This window comes from Trachypithecus francoisi, unplaced genomic scaffold (assembly GCF_009764315.1).
Source record: "Trachypithecus francoisi isolate TF-2019V2 unplaced genomic scaffold, Tfra_2.0 Lachesis_group5, whole genome shotgun sequence".
NCBI lineage: Eukaryota > Metazoa > Chordata > Mammalia > Primates > Cercopithecidae > Trachypithecus > Trachypithecus francoisi.
The window spans coordinates 82,646,979-82,664,169 of NW_022681470.1; the positions used below are offsets into that span (position 1 = coordinate 82,646,979).

Below are 17,191 nucleotides of genomic sequence, written 5' to 3' on the forward strand. Positions count from 1 at the left end.
TGAACAATGAGATCACTTGGACTCGGGAAGGGGAACATCACACACTGGGGCCTATCATGGGGAGCGGGGAGGAGGGAGGGATTGCATTGGGGAGTTATACATGATATAAACGTCATGCACATGTACCCTAGAACTTAAAGTATAATAAAAATAAAAATAAAATGTAAAAAATAAAATGTTAAAACAAACAAAAAAAAAGTTCTATTTAAGACATCTCGAAGGCAAAGATTCTATGTTATTTCCTGTGGAAATTAACCTTTTCCAAAAGCATTGCATGTTAACTTGTTGTAATGAATGATTCAACTTCATGCCTCTAACTCCTATAGATAAATATTGCCTTAATTTATTGTTAGGCAGAATACCTAAAACTCTGTTTGCTCTCCCTATAAACCAAAAGGCAAGTTAATAAATTATTCATTATATTTGAATGCTTATCTTCAAACAATGAATATGAAATTTTGCTTTATCATCTGAAATATCAATATAAAAGTAGGTTAGAATAGGAGGGTAAAAAGGGAATGAAATACAAGTAGAAGCAATTATAGAACTATAAAACCACCAAAGTATAAATAAGGAAAAAGAAAAAAAGGAGGGAGAGCAAAAAAAAATTATAATTACAATGCAAGAAAAAATTGTAAAACACATAAAGAAAACTTAATCTATTAAAGACGTATACCACCAAAATGGCCCCTCATATTAATTCATCTCGGGGAAAATTATTATGACCTAACACAGATTTTAATGTAAGTGTTTAGGGTTCTAAAAAGATAAATGAATGACATCCATTTTTAATAAATGAGGAATTATGGAACAGCAAGTAGAAATTTTAAAATTCTATGAAAAAGAATGAAATAGACATCTGGAAATGAAAAATTTAGTCATTTACAAAGAGAAAGTCTTATCAACTTAAGGAATTTTGGGGTTGAGACAATGGGGTTTTCTAAATATACAATCATGTCATCTGCAAACAGAGACAATTTGACATCCTCTCTTCCTATCTGCATACCCTTTATTTCTTTCTCTTGCCTGATTGCCCTGGCCAGAACTTCCAATACCATGTTAAATAGGAGTGGTGAAGAGGGTATTCTTGCCTTGTGCTGGTTTTCAAAGGGAATGTTTCCAGCTTTTGCCCATTCAGTATGATATTGGCTATGGGTTTGTCATAAATACTCTTACTATTTCGATATGTGTTCAATCAGTACCTAGTTTATTGAGTGTTTTTTAGCATGAAGGAGTGTTGAATTCATTAAAGGCCTTTTCTGCATCTATTGAGATAATCACATAGTTTTTGTTACTGGTTCTGTTTATGTGATGGATCACGTTTATTGATTTGCGTATGTAGAACCAGCCTTGCATCCCAGGGATGAAGCCAACTTGATTGTCGTGGATAAGCTTTTTAATGTGCTGCTGGATTCATTTTGCAAGTATTTTATTGAGGATTTTTCATCGATGTTCATCAGGGAGACTGGCCTGAAATTTTCTTTTTTTGTTGTGTCTCTGCCAGGTTTTGGCATTAGGATGATGCTGGCTTCATGAAATGAGCTAGGGAGGAGTCCCTGTTTTTCTAGTGTCTGGAATAGTTTCAGAAGGAATAGTACCATCTCCTCTTTGTACCTCTGTTAGAATTCGGATGTGACTCTGTCTGGTCTTAGGCTTTTTTTGGTTGGTAGGTTATTAATTACTGCCTCCATTTCAGAACTTGTTACTGGTCTATTCAGGGATTCATCTTCTTCCTGGTTTAGTCTTGGGAGGGTGTATGTGTCTAGGAATTTATCCATTTCCTATAGGTTTTCTAGTTTATTTGCATAGAGGTTTTTATAGTAATCTCTGATGGTAGTTTGTGTTTCTGTGGGACCAGTGGTGATATCCCCTTTATCATTTTTATTGTATCTATTTGATTCATTTATTTTCTTCTTTATTAGTCTGGCTAGTGGTCTATCTATTTTGTTAATCTTTTCCAAAAACCAGCTCCTGGATGGTTGATCTTATGAAGGGTTTTTTGTGTCTCTATCTCCTTCAGTTCTCCTCTGATCTTAGTTATTTCTTGTCTTCTGCTAGCTTTTGAATTTGTTTGTTCTCGCTTCTCTAGTTCTTTTAATTGTGATGTTAGGGTGTCGATTTCAGATATTTCCCGCTTTCTGATGTGGGCATTTAGTGCTATAAATTTCCCTCTTAACACTGCTTTAGCTCTGACCCATAGATTCTGGTACATGTTCTTCTGTTCTCATTGGTTTCAAAACATTTATTTATTTCTGCTTTAATTTTATTATTTACCCAGTAGTCACTCCAGAGCAGGTTGTTCAGTTTCCATGTAGTTTTGTGGTTTTGAATGAGTTTCTTAATCCTGAGTTCTAATTTGATTACCTTGTGGTCTGAGAGACTGTTATGATTTCCTTTCTTTTGTGTTTGCTGTTGCTGAGAGAGTGTTTTACTTCCAATTATGTGGTCAGTTTTAGAATAAGTGCTATGTTGTGCTGAGAAGAATGTATATTCTGTTGATTTGAGGTAGAGAGTTCTGTAGATGTCTATTAGGTTTGTTTGGTCCAGAGCTAAGTTCAAGTCCTGGATATCCTTGTTAATTTTCTGTCTCATTGATCTAATATTCACAGTGGGGTGTTACAGTTTCCCACCATTATTGTGTGGGAGTCTAAGTCTCTTCTGAAAAGTCTCAGGACACAAAATCAATGTGCAAAATCACAAGCATTCTTATACACCAATACAGGCAATATATTGACAATAATAGACAATAATATAATAGGACAAACAGAGACCCAAATCATGAGTGAACTCCCATTTACATTTGCTAGAAAGAAAATAAAATACCTAGGAATGCACCTTACAATGGATGTGAAGGACCTCTTCAAGGAGAACTACAAACTGCTGCTCAAGGAAATAAGAGAGGACAAACAAAAGGAAAAACATTCCATGCTCATGGATAGGAAGAATCAATATCGTGAAAATGGCCACACTGCCCAAAGTAATTTATAGATTCAATGCTATTCCCATCAAGCTATCATTTACTTTCTTCACAGAATTAGGAAAAACTCCTTTAAATTTCATATGGAACCAAAAAAGAGCCCATGTAGCCAAGACAATCCTAAGCAAAAAGAACGAAGCTGGAGGCATCACACTACCTGACTTCAAACTGTACTACAAGGCTACAGTAAACAAAACAGCATGATACTGGTACCAAAACAGATATACAGACCACTGAAACAGAACAGAGGCCTTAGAAATAACACCACACATCTACAACCATCTGATCTTTGACAAACCTGACACAAAAAAAAATGGGATAAGGATTCCCTATTTAATAAATGGTGTTGGGAAAACTGGCTAGCCATATGCAGAAAACTGAAACTGGACCTCTTCCTTAAATCTTATACAAAAATTAACTCAAGATATATTAAAGATTTAAATGTAAGACCTGAAACCATAAAAACCCTAGAAGAAAACCTAGGCAATACCATTTAGGACATAGGCATGGGCAAAGACTTCATGACTATGACACCAAAAGCAATTGCAACAAAAGCCAGATTTGACAACTGGGATCTAATTAAACTAAAGAGCTTCTGCACAGCAAAAGAAATAATTCTCATCAGAGTGAACAGGCAACCTACCAAATGGGAGAAAATTTTGCAATCTATCCATCTGATAAAGGGCTAACATCCAGAATCTACACGGAACCTAAACAAATTTACCAGAAAAAAACAAGCAATCCCATCAAAAAGTAGGTAAAAGATATGAACAGACACTTCTCAAAAGAAGACATTTATGTGGCAAACAAACATATGAAAAAAAGTTCTTCATCACTGGTCATTAGAGGAATAAAAATCAAAACCACAATGAGATGCCATCTCACTGCAGTTAGAACGACGATCATTAAAATGTCAGGAAACAACAGATGCTGGAGAGGATGTAGAGAAATAGGAATGCTTTTACACTGCTGATAGGAGTGTAAATTAGTTCAATCATTGTGGAAGACAGTGTGGCGATTTCTCAAGGATCTTGAACCAGATACCATTTGACCCAGCAATCCCATTACTGGGTATATACCCGGAGGAATATAAATCATTCTACTATAAAGAAACATGCACACATATGTTTATTGCAGCACTATTCACAATAGCAAAGACTTGGAACGAACCCAAATGCCCATTAATGATAGACTGGATAAGGAAAATGTGGCACATATACACCATGGAATACTATGCGGCCATAAAAAAGAATGAGTTTGCGTCCTTTGTAGGGACATGGATGCAGCTGGAAACCATCATTCTTAGCAAACTATCACAAGAACAGAAAACCAAACACCGCATGTTCTCACTCATACGTGGGAGTTGAACAATGAGAACACATGGACACAGGGAGGGGAATATCACACACTGGGGCCTATTGGGGGATAAGGGAAAGGGGAGGGAGAGCATTAGGACAAATACCTAATGCATGTGGGGCTGAAAACCTAGATGACGGGTTGATGGAAGCAGCAAACCACCATGGCTCATGTATACCTATGTAACAAACCTGCGCATTCTGCACACGTATTCCAGAACTTAAAGTATAATTTAAAAAATCAAAAAGTAAATAAAAGGAGAAATTCAATAGGATAAACTCCACTCTGGTCACCATCAAAGAAAGAATTAGTAAGTTGAAACCTACAGAAGAAAAAGATATGGAAGAACAGTGATGAGATAGAGGATCTGCCAAGAGATTTCAGAAGAATCTCTCATTCTGGATGGGAATGTCAGAGAAGCAACATTTGACGATATAATATCAGAGAATTTGCTGGATTGACATAAATCCTGATATTAAACACATTTAAGCAATGTATAGTGAAACTGCAAAATGTCAATGAAAAATAAAGTTTTTATAAATAAAAGACAGTATCTACAAAGGAATAATAATTAGACAAATTTTTGGCCAGTCATGGTGGCTCACGCCTGTAATCCCAGCACTTTGGGAGGCTGAGGCGGGCGGACCACGAGGTCAGGAGATTGTGACCATCCTGGCTAACATGGTGAAACCCCATCTCTACTGAAAATACAAAAAATTAGCCTGGCATGGTGGCGGGCACTTGTACTCCCAACTACTCAAGAGGCTGAGGCAGGAGAATGGGGTGAACCTGGGAGGTGGAGCTTGCGGTGAGCCGAGATCATGCCACTGCACTCCAGCCTGGGTGACAGAGCAAGATTCCATCTCAATAAGAAGAAGAAGAAGAAGAAGAAGAGGAAGAAGATAATTTTTATTAGCAACAATAGAGATCAGAAGATAAGGTAATAATATCTTCAAACGGATGAAGGAACCTAAATTTTTATCCTTAGAAGCTATCATTTAAGAATAACACCAAAATAAAGATCCATTCAGACATATGAAGACTGAAATCGTCAAACACCTATAACTCATGTACAAAAGAAGTATTAAAGGATGAAATCATGCTGCTATAAAGACACATGCACACGTATGTTTATTGCGGCACTATTCACAATAGCAAAAACTTGGAATCAACCCAAATGTCCATCTGTGACAGACTGGATTAAGAAAATGTGGCACATATACACCATGGAATACTATGCAGCCATAAAAAAGGATGAGTTTGCGTCCTTTGTAGGGACATGAATGCAGCTGGAAACCATCATTCTTAGCAAACTAACACAAGAACAGAAAACCAAACACCGCATGTTCTCACTCATAGGTGGGAATTGAACAATGAGATCACTTGGACTCGGGAAGGGGAACATCACACACTGGGGCCTATCATGGAGGGGGGAGGGGGGAGGGATTGCATTGGGAGTTATACCTGATATAAATGATGAATTGATGGGTGCTGACGAGTTGATGGGTGCAGCACACCAACATGGCACAAGTATCCATATGTAACAAACCTGCACGTTATGCACATGTACTCTAGAACTTAAAGTATAATAAAAAAATAAAAAATAAAAAAATAAAGGATGTACTTCAGCAAGAAGACTAATATATACAGTGGGATAGTGACCAATATAAGAATAATGATGAGCATAGAACTTGGTAATATAGATCAATAGACTGATAAAACTATTGATTATAAACTAACTTTTTATTAAAAAGATAAAATCAAAATTATACACAAAACAAGATGGAAGAGGGGGAAGGGGGGTGTTCAATATGTAGTGGAAGTGTGCTAAGGTCTTTGTTGTGTTTGAGAATAGTGTAGAAATATCAGATAACCTTAGATTTGTTAGAAAAACGTATAAATATAATAAGTTAATTTGAAGCACACAGAAATGTTTAGAATAAGGTAATTAATAATTATATGTAATGCAAATACAAACCAAAAGAAAACACAGTATATACCCGGGTCAGTATATGTACATATATTTCTTAGCTCTGTGCTGACAGAGCCTAGAAGAGTGACACCCAATAACAATGAGCACCCCTAGCACTCAGATCTCAGGAAGGAAAAGGCAGTTCAACTTGAGGAAGTACCTGCAATGACATAACAAATAGGAACCTAAAGTCATTTATTAGAGTTACTATAACTGGGGTAAAGGGGAATGGCAGTTCTTTGAAGGATAGTTGGATACAGGATTTGAGCTAATAGCTACACCTGTAGAACCAAAAGAACGTCATGTTCCCTCTATTAGAGTGGGGGCTTATAGAGGAAAGATGATAAGGTCCTGGTACAACTCCATTGTAGTTTGTTCACGGACTCATCCAGTGCTCATTTCCCCGGCACCTGGGTGTGTAATCAGAATAGATATACTTAGCACTGGCAAACAGCTTCACCTTAATTTCATGACCTGTGGAATAAGATTTATAATGGCATGAGAAGCCAAATGAAAGCCCCTCCCACAGCCAATTCTCAGTCCACAGACCTCAAAGCAATACTGCATCCTGGAAGAAATGGCAGATATCAATGACATCCTCAGGTCTTCAAAGATGCAGGTGTGAGTTATCCATTATATTCCTACTTAATTCACTAACCTGATCTTTTGAAATAAAAAAGATGGATCAAGGTGGGTGATGGTGGACTATAATAATCTTAAACAAATAGTAATCCCAGTCGCATTGGCAGCTATTTTTACCAGAGTAGGCCATCTCAATCTCTGGCATTTGGTATGTGTTCTTGACCTGGTGAATACATTTTCAGTCCCTATCAAGAAGGAAAACAAGAAGTATCCTCATTTATTTGGGATGGACAGTAATAAATCATGGCCTTGCCCCAGGTAGTAAATGAAATGAGCCCTATGATTGCCCCAGCTGTCTACCTGGAGGAGCTTTCCAGATGATGGCCCAGGGAAGGGAACCTAAGCAGAGCATAATGGCCTTACTGAACTGAGAAGACAGAGCTTGATTGAGGTATATTTTACATACCATCAAATTCACCCACTTCAAGTATATATATATCAGTGATTTTTTAGTAAGTTTACTGAGTAATGCACCCATCACCACACATCAGTTTTAGAGTATTTTCATCTTTCCATTATGATCTCCATGCCCATTTACAGTTAATCCTTATTCCCATCCCCAAATGTAGGCAATGAATTTGCTGTCTTAGTAAATTAAGCCTTAATAAGCATTTTAAGAAATCAACTCCTACAATATATGGTCTCTTGGGTCTGGTTTATTTCATGTATCCTAGTGTTTTTGAGGCTCATTCATGATGTATCATCTATCAGTAGTTAATTTTGCTGAATAATATTCCATTCTGTGAATATATCACATCTTGTCTATCCATTTACCAGTTGGTGGACATTTAGATTGCTTAAAGTTTTGAGCTATTATGGATAATGCTTTTATGCATCATATGCAAGTCTTTCTATGGACATATGTTTTCATTTCTCTTGGATAGATGCCTAAGACAAGAATTGCTGGGTCATATTGTGGTAGTTTTAGGTTTAATTTTTTAACCAAACTTTTTTCCAAAATGACAGCACTAGTCTATATTCCACCAATATATTAGGGTTCCTGTTCTCCAAATCCTCCCCAACATTTGGAGGCAATTTGTCATTGTCTTTCTCATTTAGTATAGCCATTCCAGTGGGTATGAAGTGTATCTTACTGTGTTTTTAATCTGCATTTCTCTAATGACTAATGCTATATAATAAAGGCATGGACACTTAGTTAAACCAGGGATTAGCATACTACAACCTGTAAGGCAATTCCAGCTTGTAGCCTACTTCTGTACAGCCTGTAAGCTAAGAATGATTTTTATATTTTTAAGGGATTTGTAAAGGAAAATAAAGGAGAATATACAACAGAGATTGTATGTGGCATACTGTTTTTACCATATTCCTTTGGGTGAGGTATGGTGAGGCCAGACTCCGTTCAAGAAAAGGGAACTGGAAAGGGTTTTACAGTTTTGTTATACTCACAGGTTCCTGAAGAGAAAGAACATGACACATTGGGCAACTCAGGAGGGAAGCACTGGGGTCAGTCCCAAGGCAGTGGGAGAAAGGGGAACTGTGGGGAAGTACCTTTATTGTGATTTCTGCAGGAAGGAATGAAGCAGTGTAAATGGACTTGGGATTGGCTAGTTTGAATAATTTCAGCAAGTTCTGGGGAACAGGACCATCCCTGGCTATCTGATAACTTGCCTTGGGGTGATTAGGGTAGGTATATTAGGCCAGGAGTGTGAGAGCTCCATAACAGAGATGCTTGGAAGTGTGGCCTTAATCCCATCTGACTGGCATCCTTAGAAGAAAAGGAAACTTGAACATGCAAAAGACAACAGAAAATAAATTTCTGTTGTTCAAGCCACCCAGTCTATGGTATTTTGTTATGGCAGGCCAGGCTAACTAATAGAATAGTCTTTTCAGTAAATGGTACTGGACCAACTGAACATTTATATGTTTAAAAAAAGGAATTTGACAGACTGATATTATACACTAAAATGGATGATAGGCCTAAATATAAATTGTAAAAATATAAACTTTTTTTTGAGATGGAGTCTTGCTCTTGTTGCCCAGGCTATAGTGATCTCAACTCACTGCAACTTCCACCTCCCAGGTTCAAGTGATTTTCCTGCCTCAGCTTCCCAAGTAGCTGGGATTACAGGCAGCTGTCACCACACCCGGCTAATTTTTGTATTTTCAGTAGAGACAGGGTTCCACCATGTTGGCCAGGCTGGTCTCAAACTCCTGACCTCAAGTGATCTGCCCACCTTGGCCTACCAAAGGGCAGGGATTACAGGCATAAGCCACCACGCCTGGTCTAAATTATAAAATTCTTAAGAAGGACAAGAAAAAATCCTTCAGGTAGACAAGGAGTTCTTATGTACAACACCGAAAGCATAATCCATAAGAGAAAAAAATTTAATTAAAACATTTGCTCTGAAGAACATACCATTAAGAGAATAACAATAAGTAATAGAAAGATAAGCCACAGATTCACAGAACATATATAAATTACATAGCAAACAAAGATATATCCAGAATAGATAAAGAACTCTTAAAGCACAATAATAAGAAAACACAATTTATTTTTAGATGGTAAAATTTGCGTACACACTTTTTCAAAGATTTATTTACCATTCAAGTGGTAAGAATATATGAAATATTAATATTGTTATTACCTTATGGTGAATCCATGGCTAAATTAGTTTACTTTTATTATTCTATATTTTAAGAATTTTCTAAGCAAATGTATTACTTTTATAAAAGAAAGACAAGTGTGATTTACAAATAACAAAGTTCTCTGATATATTGGTTTGACCACAATCAGTATGTTACTGGCATTTAACTGCATCCAAACACATGGTAATAATCAAAACTTTGGGGTAAGATTTCAAGGAATATCAGATCATATTTCACCTTGCTTTCTGGGTATGAAGAGGACAAGAAGTTAATAAAACTTCAGTTTTATACATTGAAGATTGGGGAAAAACAGGCCTATTTTATATAGTTGGATATAACCTTTGTGAATGCTTATTATTTCTGGTTCAACAATCAAATCTTTCAGAGAGAGTTTTCATGGTTAGTGAAACATTCCATAACTGAACCCCTTTCTTAGTTGAATTTATCATTTTCGGTTGTAGGCATCAACCTACCAACTGGTGAATATTCTATCTTTGGATATTTTGTGGATATAGAGCAATGTGAATTCATACCTTGGTCAGAGTTAGTTCCTAATGACCAGACACTAATTCAAAGAGGTAAGAATAATTATGAGAATCATACTTGTAACTTTAGAAAATTGGGAATACTCTATTTATAAAAGTAATTATATCAGCAACTTTGAGGATTAATATAAGTTTGTGTAGAGACCAGTTTAGATCTATGTTTATAAAATACATCTTTAAAAACATAACCTTTGAATATTACTTTCTGAGAAAGTTAGAATATATTTTATTGAATCAAATGCACATTGTAAAACTGTAGCACATTGAAAGTCTTCCTAGGAGCACTATCTATTTCAATTAGCTGTAATTATTGAGACAAGAAAATGGAAAGGACTACTTGTAAAATGTGAAAAACATTTGTGTGAAAAGTTACACTTCATTATAAATGAAAATGCTAATTAGAAAAGAATAATCATAGTTTCACAAATATCCATATATGCTAAATTGTTTTTATTCCCAATCTTCTGTGTCTACAGATAGCAGAAAAAAGAAACTTGTTGCGCTTTTAGAGCTTGGTAGACATTTGAGGCAGAGGCAGGAATCTAATAATCAAGCCTCTTTAGAGTTCTTGCAAATATTAGAAATTTAATAAATACAAATCGAATTGCTTTGAAGTCAGATTTCTCTCATAAAAGAATTTCAGAGTTGGTTGTAAGAACTTTTGACAGCAAACAACCAGAGCTATCAGAATGCTAAAGCATCCAGAGAGTTTTAACTCTACATTTATTTTCATTGGAAGTGCCAAGACTATTTTATTCAATATTTGTTGCAATAAATATTCATGGGCAGTCATATTTGTTTACAAGCTGTAAATTGTATTTCATATGTTAGTGCTGATACTGACTCAGAGCCTTAGCTTTTTACCACTATATAGAAAAGTATAACTGAATATCCTTAGCATGTGACTCCACATCTTTGTATACCACTCACATGGGAAACCAGAGCTGTTTTCTCCAAATCTAAAACATTACTTCCTCTGGTTGCCACTTACTCTAATTGCAGGCAAAAAGCTTAGAAGTAGCTAAAACATTCCCTGGCTTTCAAACCCAAACGTATAACAAGAATTTAAATGTCACCATGTAATTTTTTTAATGGTAAACCACAATATGATAAATTGTTTGGACATCCTAGATGTGCTTCAAAAGTCTCCTTTTCTGGTTGAGTAGGATTTTTTTCTTATATTACTTTACTTATAAAGAGTAATCCTAATCTATTATTATCAGAAGATGTGTTTTGAAGGTCACCCAACATTCATTAATTTCTTTATTCATTCCAGACATATTAATCAATCTATTTTCTAATACGCTTACCCTGTTTGTTGTGTGGGATTATAGAGAAACATATAAGTGGTTCTTTCCTTAATAGCAAGGTAGGAAAATATAAAGGAAAATGATGAAAAAGTTAAATATTAATGTTACCTCTTGCATCAATACCCTGTGTGGCATTCACTGCTACTTGTCACTCCCATCTCTATTCTTTCCTGTTTCTCTATCATTGGAAGATTCATCTACACACTTCATCATTCAGCTAAACCTCCCTTGTAGAGAGATGTGGTTATGTGACCAGATTGTATACAGTAGGATGTGACTAGAGGTGAATCATGCAAATTCCAGATTATACAATTAAAAAGAAAGGAATGTACACATGTTCTCCAATTTTTTCTCCCCCTTCTTGCTCCTGAGATGTGGTGGTGAGACCTGAAGCAACCACCAAGAACCTAGATATGGAAAGTGCAGGCTAAGGATGGCAGGAAAAAAGATAAAAGAATCCTGGATTCCTAACACTGTGGAGCTGACATGTAGACCATGGGCTGTTACATAAGAGAGGAATCAAATTCCACCTTTAAAAGCTATGGTTATATTTGGATCTTTGTTAAAGCAGATAGAACTTGTATCATAATTAATACACATTTCAGCTCTGGGGACAGGGAATACCTAAACAAAAAGCAGCAGAAACCTCGGTAGAGGTAAATGCCCCTGTCTGATAGCTTTTTTTTTTTTTTTTTTTAATTTTTTTTTAATTATACTTTAAGTTCTAGGGTACATGTGCATGACGTTTATATCATGTATAACTCCCCAATGCAATCCCTCCCTCCTCCCCCCTCCCCATGATAGGCCCCAGTGTGTGATGTTCCCCTTCCCGAGTCCAAGTGATCTCATTGTTCAGTTCCCACCTATGAGTGAGAACATGCGGTGTTTGGTTTTCATGCACACGTTTGTTTATTGAGGCACTATTCACAATAGCAAAGACTTGGAATCAACCCAAATGTCCATCAGTGACAGACTGGATTAAGAAAATGTGGCACATATACACCATGGAATACTATGCAGCCATCAAAAAGGATGAGTGTGCGTCCTTTGTAGGGACATGGATGCAGCTGGAAACCATCATTCTTAGCAAACTATCACAAGAAGAGAAAATGTCTGATAGCTTTGAAGAGAGCAGTGGATCTCCCAGCACAGAGGTTGAAATCTGAGAACGGACAGACTGCCTGCTCAAGTGGGTCCTTGACCCCTGAGTAGCCTAACTGGGAGACATCCCCCACTAGGTGCAGACTGACACCTCACACCTCACACGGTGGGGTACACCCCTGAGAGGAAGCTTCCAGAGCAAGCATCAGACAGCAGCACTCGTTGTTCAGCAATATTCTATCTTCTGCAGCCCCTGCTGCTGATACCCAGGCAAACAGGGTCTGGAGTGGACCTCAAGCAATCTCTAACAGACCTACAGCTGAGGGTCCTGACTGTTAGAAGGAAAACTAACAAATAGAAAGGACACCCACACCAAAACCCCATCAGTACATCACCATAATCAAAAACCAAAGGCAGCTAAAACCAAAAAGATGGAGGAAAAGCAGTGCAGAAAAGCTGGAAATTCAAAAAATCAGAGCGCATCTCTCCCTCCAAAGGAATGCAGCTCATCACCAGCAATGGAACGAAGCTGGATGGAGAATGACTTTGATAAGTTGAGAGAAGGCTTCAGTCGATCAAACTTCTCAGAGCTAAAGGAAGAACTACATAACCAGCGCAAAGAAACTAAAACCTTGAAAAAAGAATGGATGAATGGATAACTAGAATAATCAATGCAGAGAAGACCTCAAAAGAACTGATAGAGATGAAAACCATAACACGAGAAATACATGACAAATGCACAAGCTTCAGTAACCAACTCAATCAACTGGAAGAAAGAGTGTCAATGATTGAACATCAAATGAATGAAATGAAGCAAGAAGAGAAGTGTGGAGAAAAAGAGCAAAAAGAAATGAACAAAGCCTCTAAGAAGTATGGGATTATGTGAAAAAAACAAATCTAGGCCTAATTGGTGTGCCTAAAAGTGAGAGGGAAAATGGAACCAAGTTGGAAAACACTCTTCAGGATATCATCCAGGAGAACTTCCCCAACCTAGTAAGGCAGGCCAACATGCAAATTCAGGAAATACAGAGAATGCCACAAAGATACTCCTCGAGAAGAGCAACTCCAAGACACATAATTGTCAGATTCACCAAAGTTAAAATGAAGGAAAAAATCTTAAGGGCAGCCAGAGAGAAAGGTCGGGTTACCCACAAAGAGAAGCCCATCAGACTAACAGCAGATGCCTCGGCAGAAACTCTCCAAGCCAGAAGAGAGTGGGGGCCAATATTCAACATTCTTAAAGAAAAGAATTGTCAGTCCAGAATTTCATATCCACCAAACTAAGTTTCATCAGTGAAGGAGAAATAAAATCCTTTACAGATAAGCAAATGCTTAGAGATTTTGTCACCACCAGGCCTGCCCTACAAGAGATCCTGAAGGAAGCACTAAACATGGAAAGGAAGAACAGGTACCAGCCATTGCAAAAACATGTCAAATGTAAAGTCCATTGTTGCTAGCAAGAAACTGCACCAACTAGTGAGCAAAATAACCAGCTAATATCATAATGACAGGATCAAGTTCACACATAACAATATTAACCTTAAATGTAAATGGACTAAATGCTCCAATTAAAAGACACAGACTGGCAAATTGGATAAAGAGTTAAGACCCATCAGTTTGCTGTATTCAGGAGACTCATCTCACATGCAGAGACACACATAGGCTCAAAATAAAGGGATGGAGGAAGATCTGCCAAGCAAACGGAAAACAAAAAAAAGCAGGGGTTGCAATCCTAGTCTCTGATAAAACAGACTTTAAACCAGCAAAGATCAAAAGAGACAAAGAAGGCCATGACATAATGGTAAAGGGATCAATTCATCAGCAAGAGCTAACTATCCTAAATATGTATGCACCCAAAACAGGAGCACCCAGATTGATAAAGCAAGTCCTTAGAGGCTTACAAAGAGACTTAGACTCCCATACAATAATAATGGGAGCCTTTAACACCCCACTGTCAACATTAGACAGATCAACGAGACAGAAAGTTAGCAAGGATATTGAGGAATTGAACTCAACTCTGCACCAAGCAAACTTAATAGACATCTAGAGAACTCTCCACCCCAAATCAACAGAATATACATTCTTCTCAGCACCACTTCACACATATTCCAACATTGACGACATAGTTGGAAGTAAAGCACTCCTCAGCAAATGTACAAGAACAGAAATTATAACAAACTGTCTCTCAGACCACAGTGCAATTAAACTAGAACTCAGGACTAAGAAACTCAATCAAAACTGCTTAACTACATGGAAACTGAACAACCTGCTCCTCAATGACTACTGGGTACATAATGAAATGAAGGCAGAAATAAAGATGTTCTTTGAAACCAATGAGAACAAAGATACAACATACCAGAATCTCTGGGACACATTTAAAGAAGTGTGTAGAGGGAAATTTATAGCACTAAATGCCCACAAGAGAAAGCAGGAAAGATCTAAAATTGACACCCTAATATCACAATTAAAAGAACTGGAGAAGCAAGAGCAAACATGTTCAAAAGCTAGCAGAAGGCAAGAAATAACTAAGATCAGAGCAAAACCGAAGGAGATAGAGACACAAAAAACCCTCCAAAAAATCAATGAATCCAGGAGTTGGTTTTTTGAAAAGATCAACAAAATTGATAGACCACTAGCAAGACTAATAAAGAAGAAAAGAGAGATGAATCAAATAGATGCAATAAAAAATGATAAAGGGGATATCATCACCAACCCCACAGAAATACAAACTACCATCAGAGAATACTATAAACACCTCTACCCAAATAAACTTGAAAACCTAGAAGAAATGGATAATTTCCTGAACACTTACACTCTCTCAAGACTAAACCAGGAAGAAGTTGAATCCCTGAATAGACCAATAGCAGGCTCTGAAATTGAGGCAGTAATTAATAGCCTACCAAGCAAAATAAGTCCAGGACCACACGGATTCACAGCCGACCTCTACCGGAGGTACAAGGAGGAGTTGGTACCATTCCTTCTGAAACTATTCCAATCAATAGAAAAAGAGGGAATCCTCCCTAACTCATTTTATGAGGCCAAAATCATCCTGATACCAAAGCCTGACAAGGATACAACAAAAAAAGAATTTTAGGCTAATATCCCTGATGAACATGGATGCAAAAATCCTCAATAAAATACTGGCAAACAGAATCCAGCAGCACATCAAAAAGCTATCCACCATGATCAAGTGGGCTTCATCCCTCGGATGCAAGGCTGGTTCAACATACACAAATTAATAAACATAATCCAGCATATAAACAGAACCAAAGACAAAAACCACATGATTATCTCAACAGATACAGAAAAGGCCTTTGACAAAATTCAACAGCCCTTCATGCTAAAAACTCTCAAAAAATTCGGTATTGATGGAACATATCTAAAATAATAAGAGCTATTTATGACAAACCCACAGCCAATATCATACTGAAGGGGAAAAACTGGAAGCATTCCCTTTGAAAACTGGCACAAGCCGGGGTCCCCTCTCTCACCACTCCTATTCAACATAGTGTTGGAAGTTCTGGCTAGGGCAATCAGGCAAGAGAAAGAAATCAAGGGTATTCAGTTAGGAAAAGAAGAAGTCAAATTGTCCCTGTTTGCAGATGACATGATTGTATATTTAGAAAACTCCATTGTCTCAGCCCAAAATCTCCTTAAGCTGATAAGCAACTTCAGCAAAGTCTCAGGATACAAAAATCAATGTGCAAAAATCACAAGCATTCTTATACACCAGTAACAGACAAACAGAGAGCCAATCATGAATGAACTGCCATTCACAATAGCTCCAAAGAGAATAAAGTACCTAGGAATCCAACTTACAAGGGATGTAAAGGACCTCTTCAAGGAGAACCACAAACCATTGCACAGTAAAATAAAAGAGGACACGATCAAATGCAACAACATACCATGCTCATGGATAGGAAGAATCAATATTGTGAAAATGGCCATACTGCCCAAGGTAATTTACAGATTCAATGTCATCCCCATTAAGCTACCAATGAGTTTCTCCACAGAATTGGAAAAAACTGCTTTAAAGTTCATATGGAGTCAAAAAGACCCCGCATTGCCAAGACAATCTTAAGCCAAAAGAACAAAGCTGGAGGCATTACGCTACCTGACTTCAAACTATACTACAAGGCTACAGTAACCAAAAGAGCATGGTACTGGTACCAAAACAGAGATATAGACCAATGGAACAGATCAGAGCCCTCAGAAATATTACCACACGTCTACAGCCATCTGGTCTTTGACAAACCCGAGAGAAACAAGAAATGGGGAAAGTATTCCCTATTTAATAAATGGTGCTGGGAAAATGGCTAGCAATAAGTAGAAAGCTGAAACTGGATCGTTTCCTTATTCCTTATATGAAAATTAATTTAAGATGGATTAGAGACGTAAATGTTAGACCTAAAACCATAAAGACGCTAGAAGAAAACCTAGGCAATACCATTCAGGACATAGGCATGGGCAAGGACTTTATGTCTAAAACACCAAAAGCAATGGCAACAAATGCCAAAATGACATATGGGATCTAATTAAACTAAAGAGCTACTGCACAGCAAAAGAAACTACCATAAGAGTGAACAGCCAACCTACAGAATGGGAGAACATTTTTGCAGTCTACTCATCTGACAAAGGGCTAATATCCAGAACCTACAAAGAACTCAATCAAATTTACAAG

General features: G+C 37.2%; 1 protein-coding gene across 1 annotated transcript in view; it reads left to right on the forward strand.

Annotated features, from left to right (window-relative positions):
* DNAH14 (dynein axonemal heavy chain 14) overlaps positions 1 to 17,191 on the forward strand; it is a 604,313-nt gene that overhangs the window by 375,135 nt on the left and 211,987 nt on the right. The window contains exon 44 of the mRNA XM_033199195.1: positions 10,016 to 10,132. Coding sequence (XP_033055086.1) covers positions 10,016 to 10,132 — 117 coding nt within the window. The remainder of the gene's footprint in view (positions 1 to 10,015; positions 10,133 to 17,191) is intronic.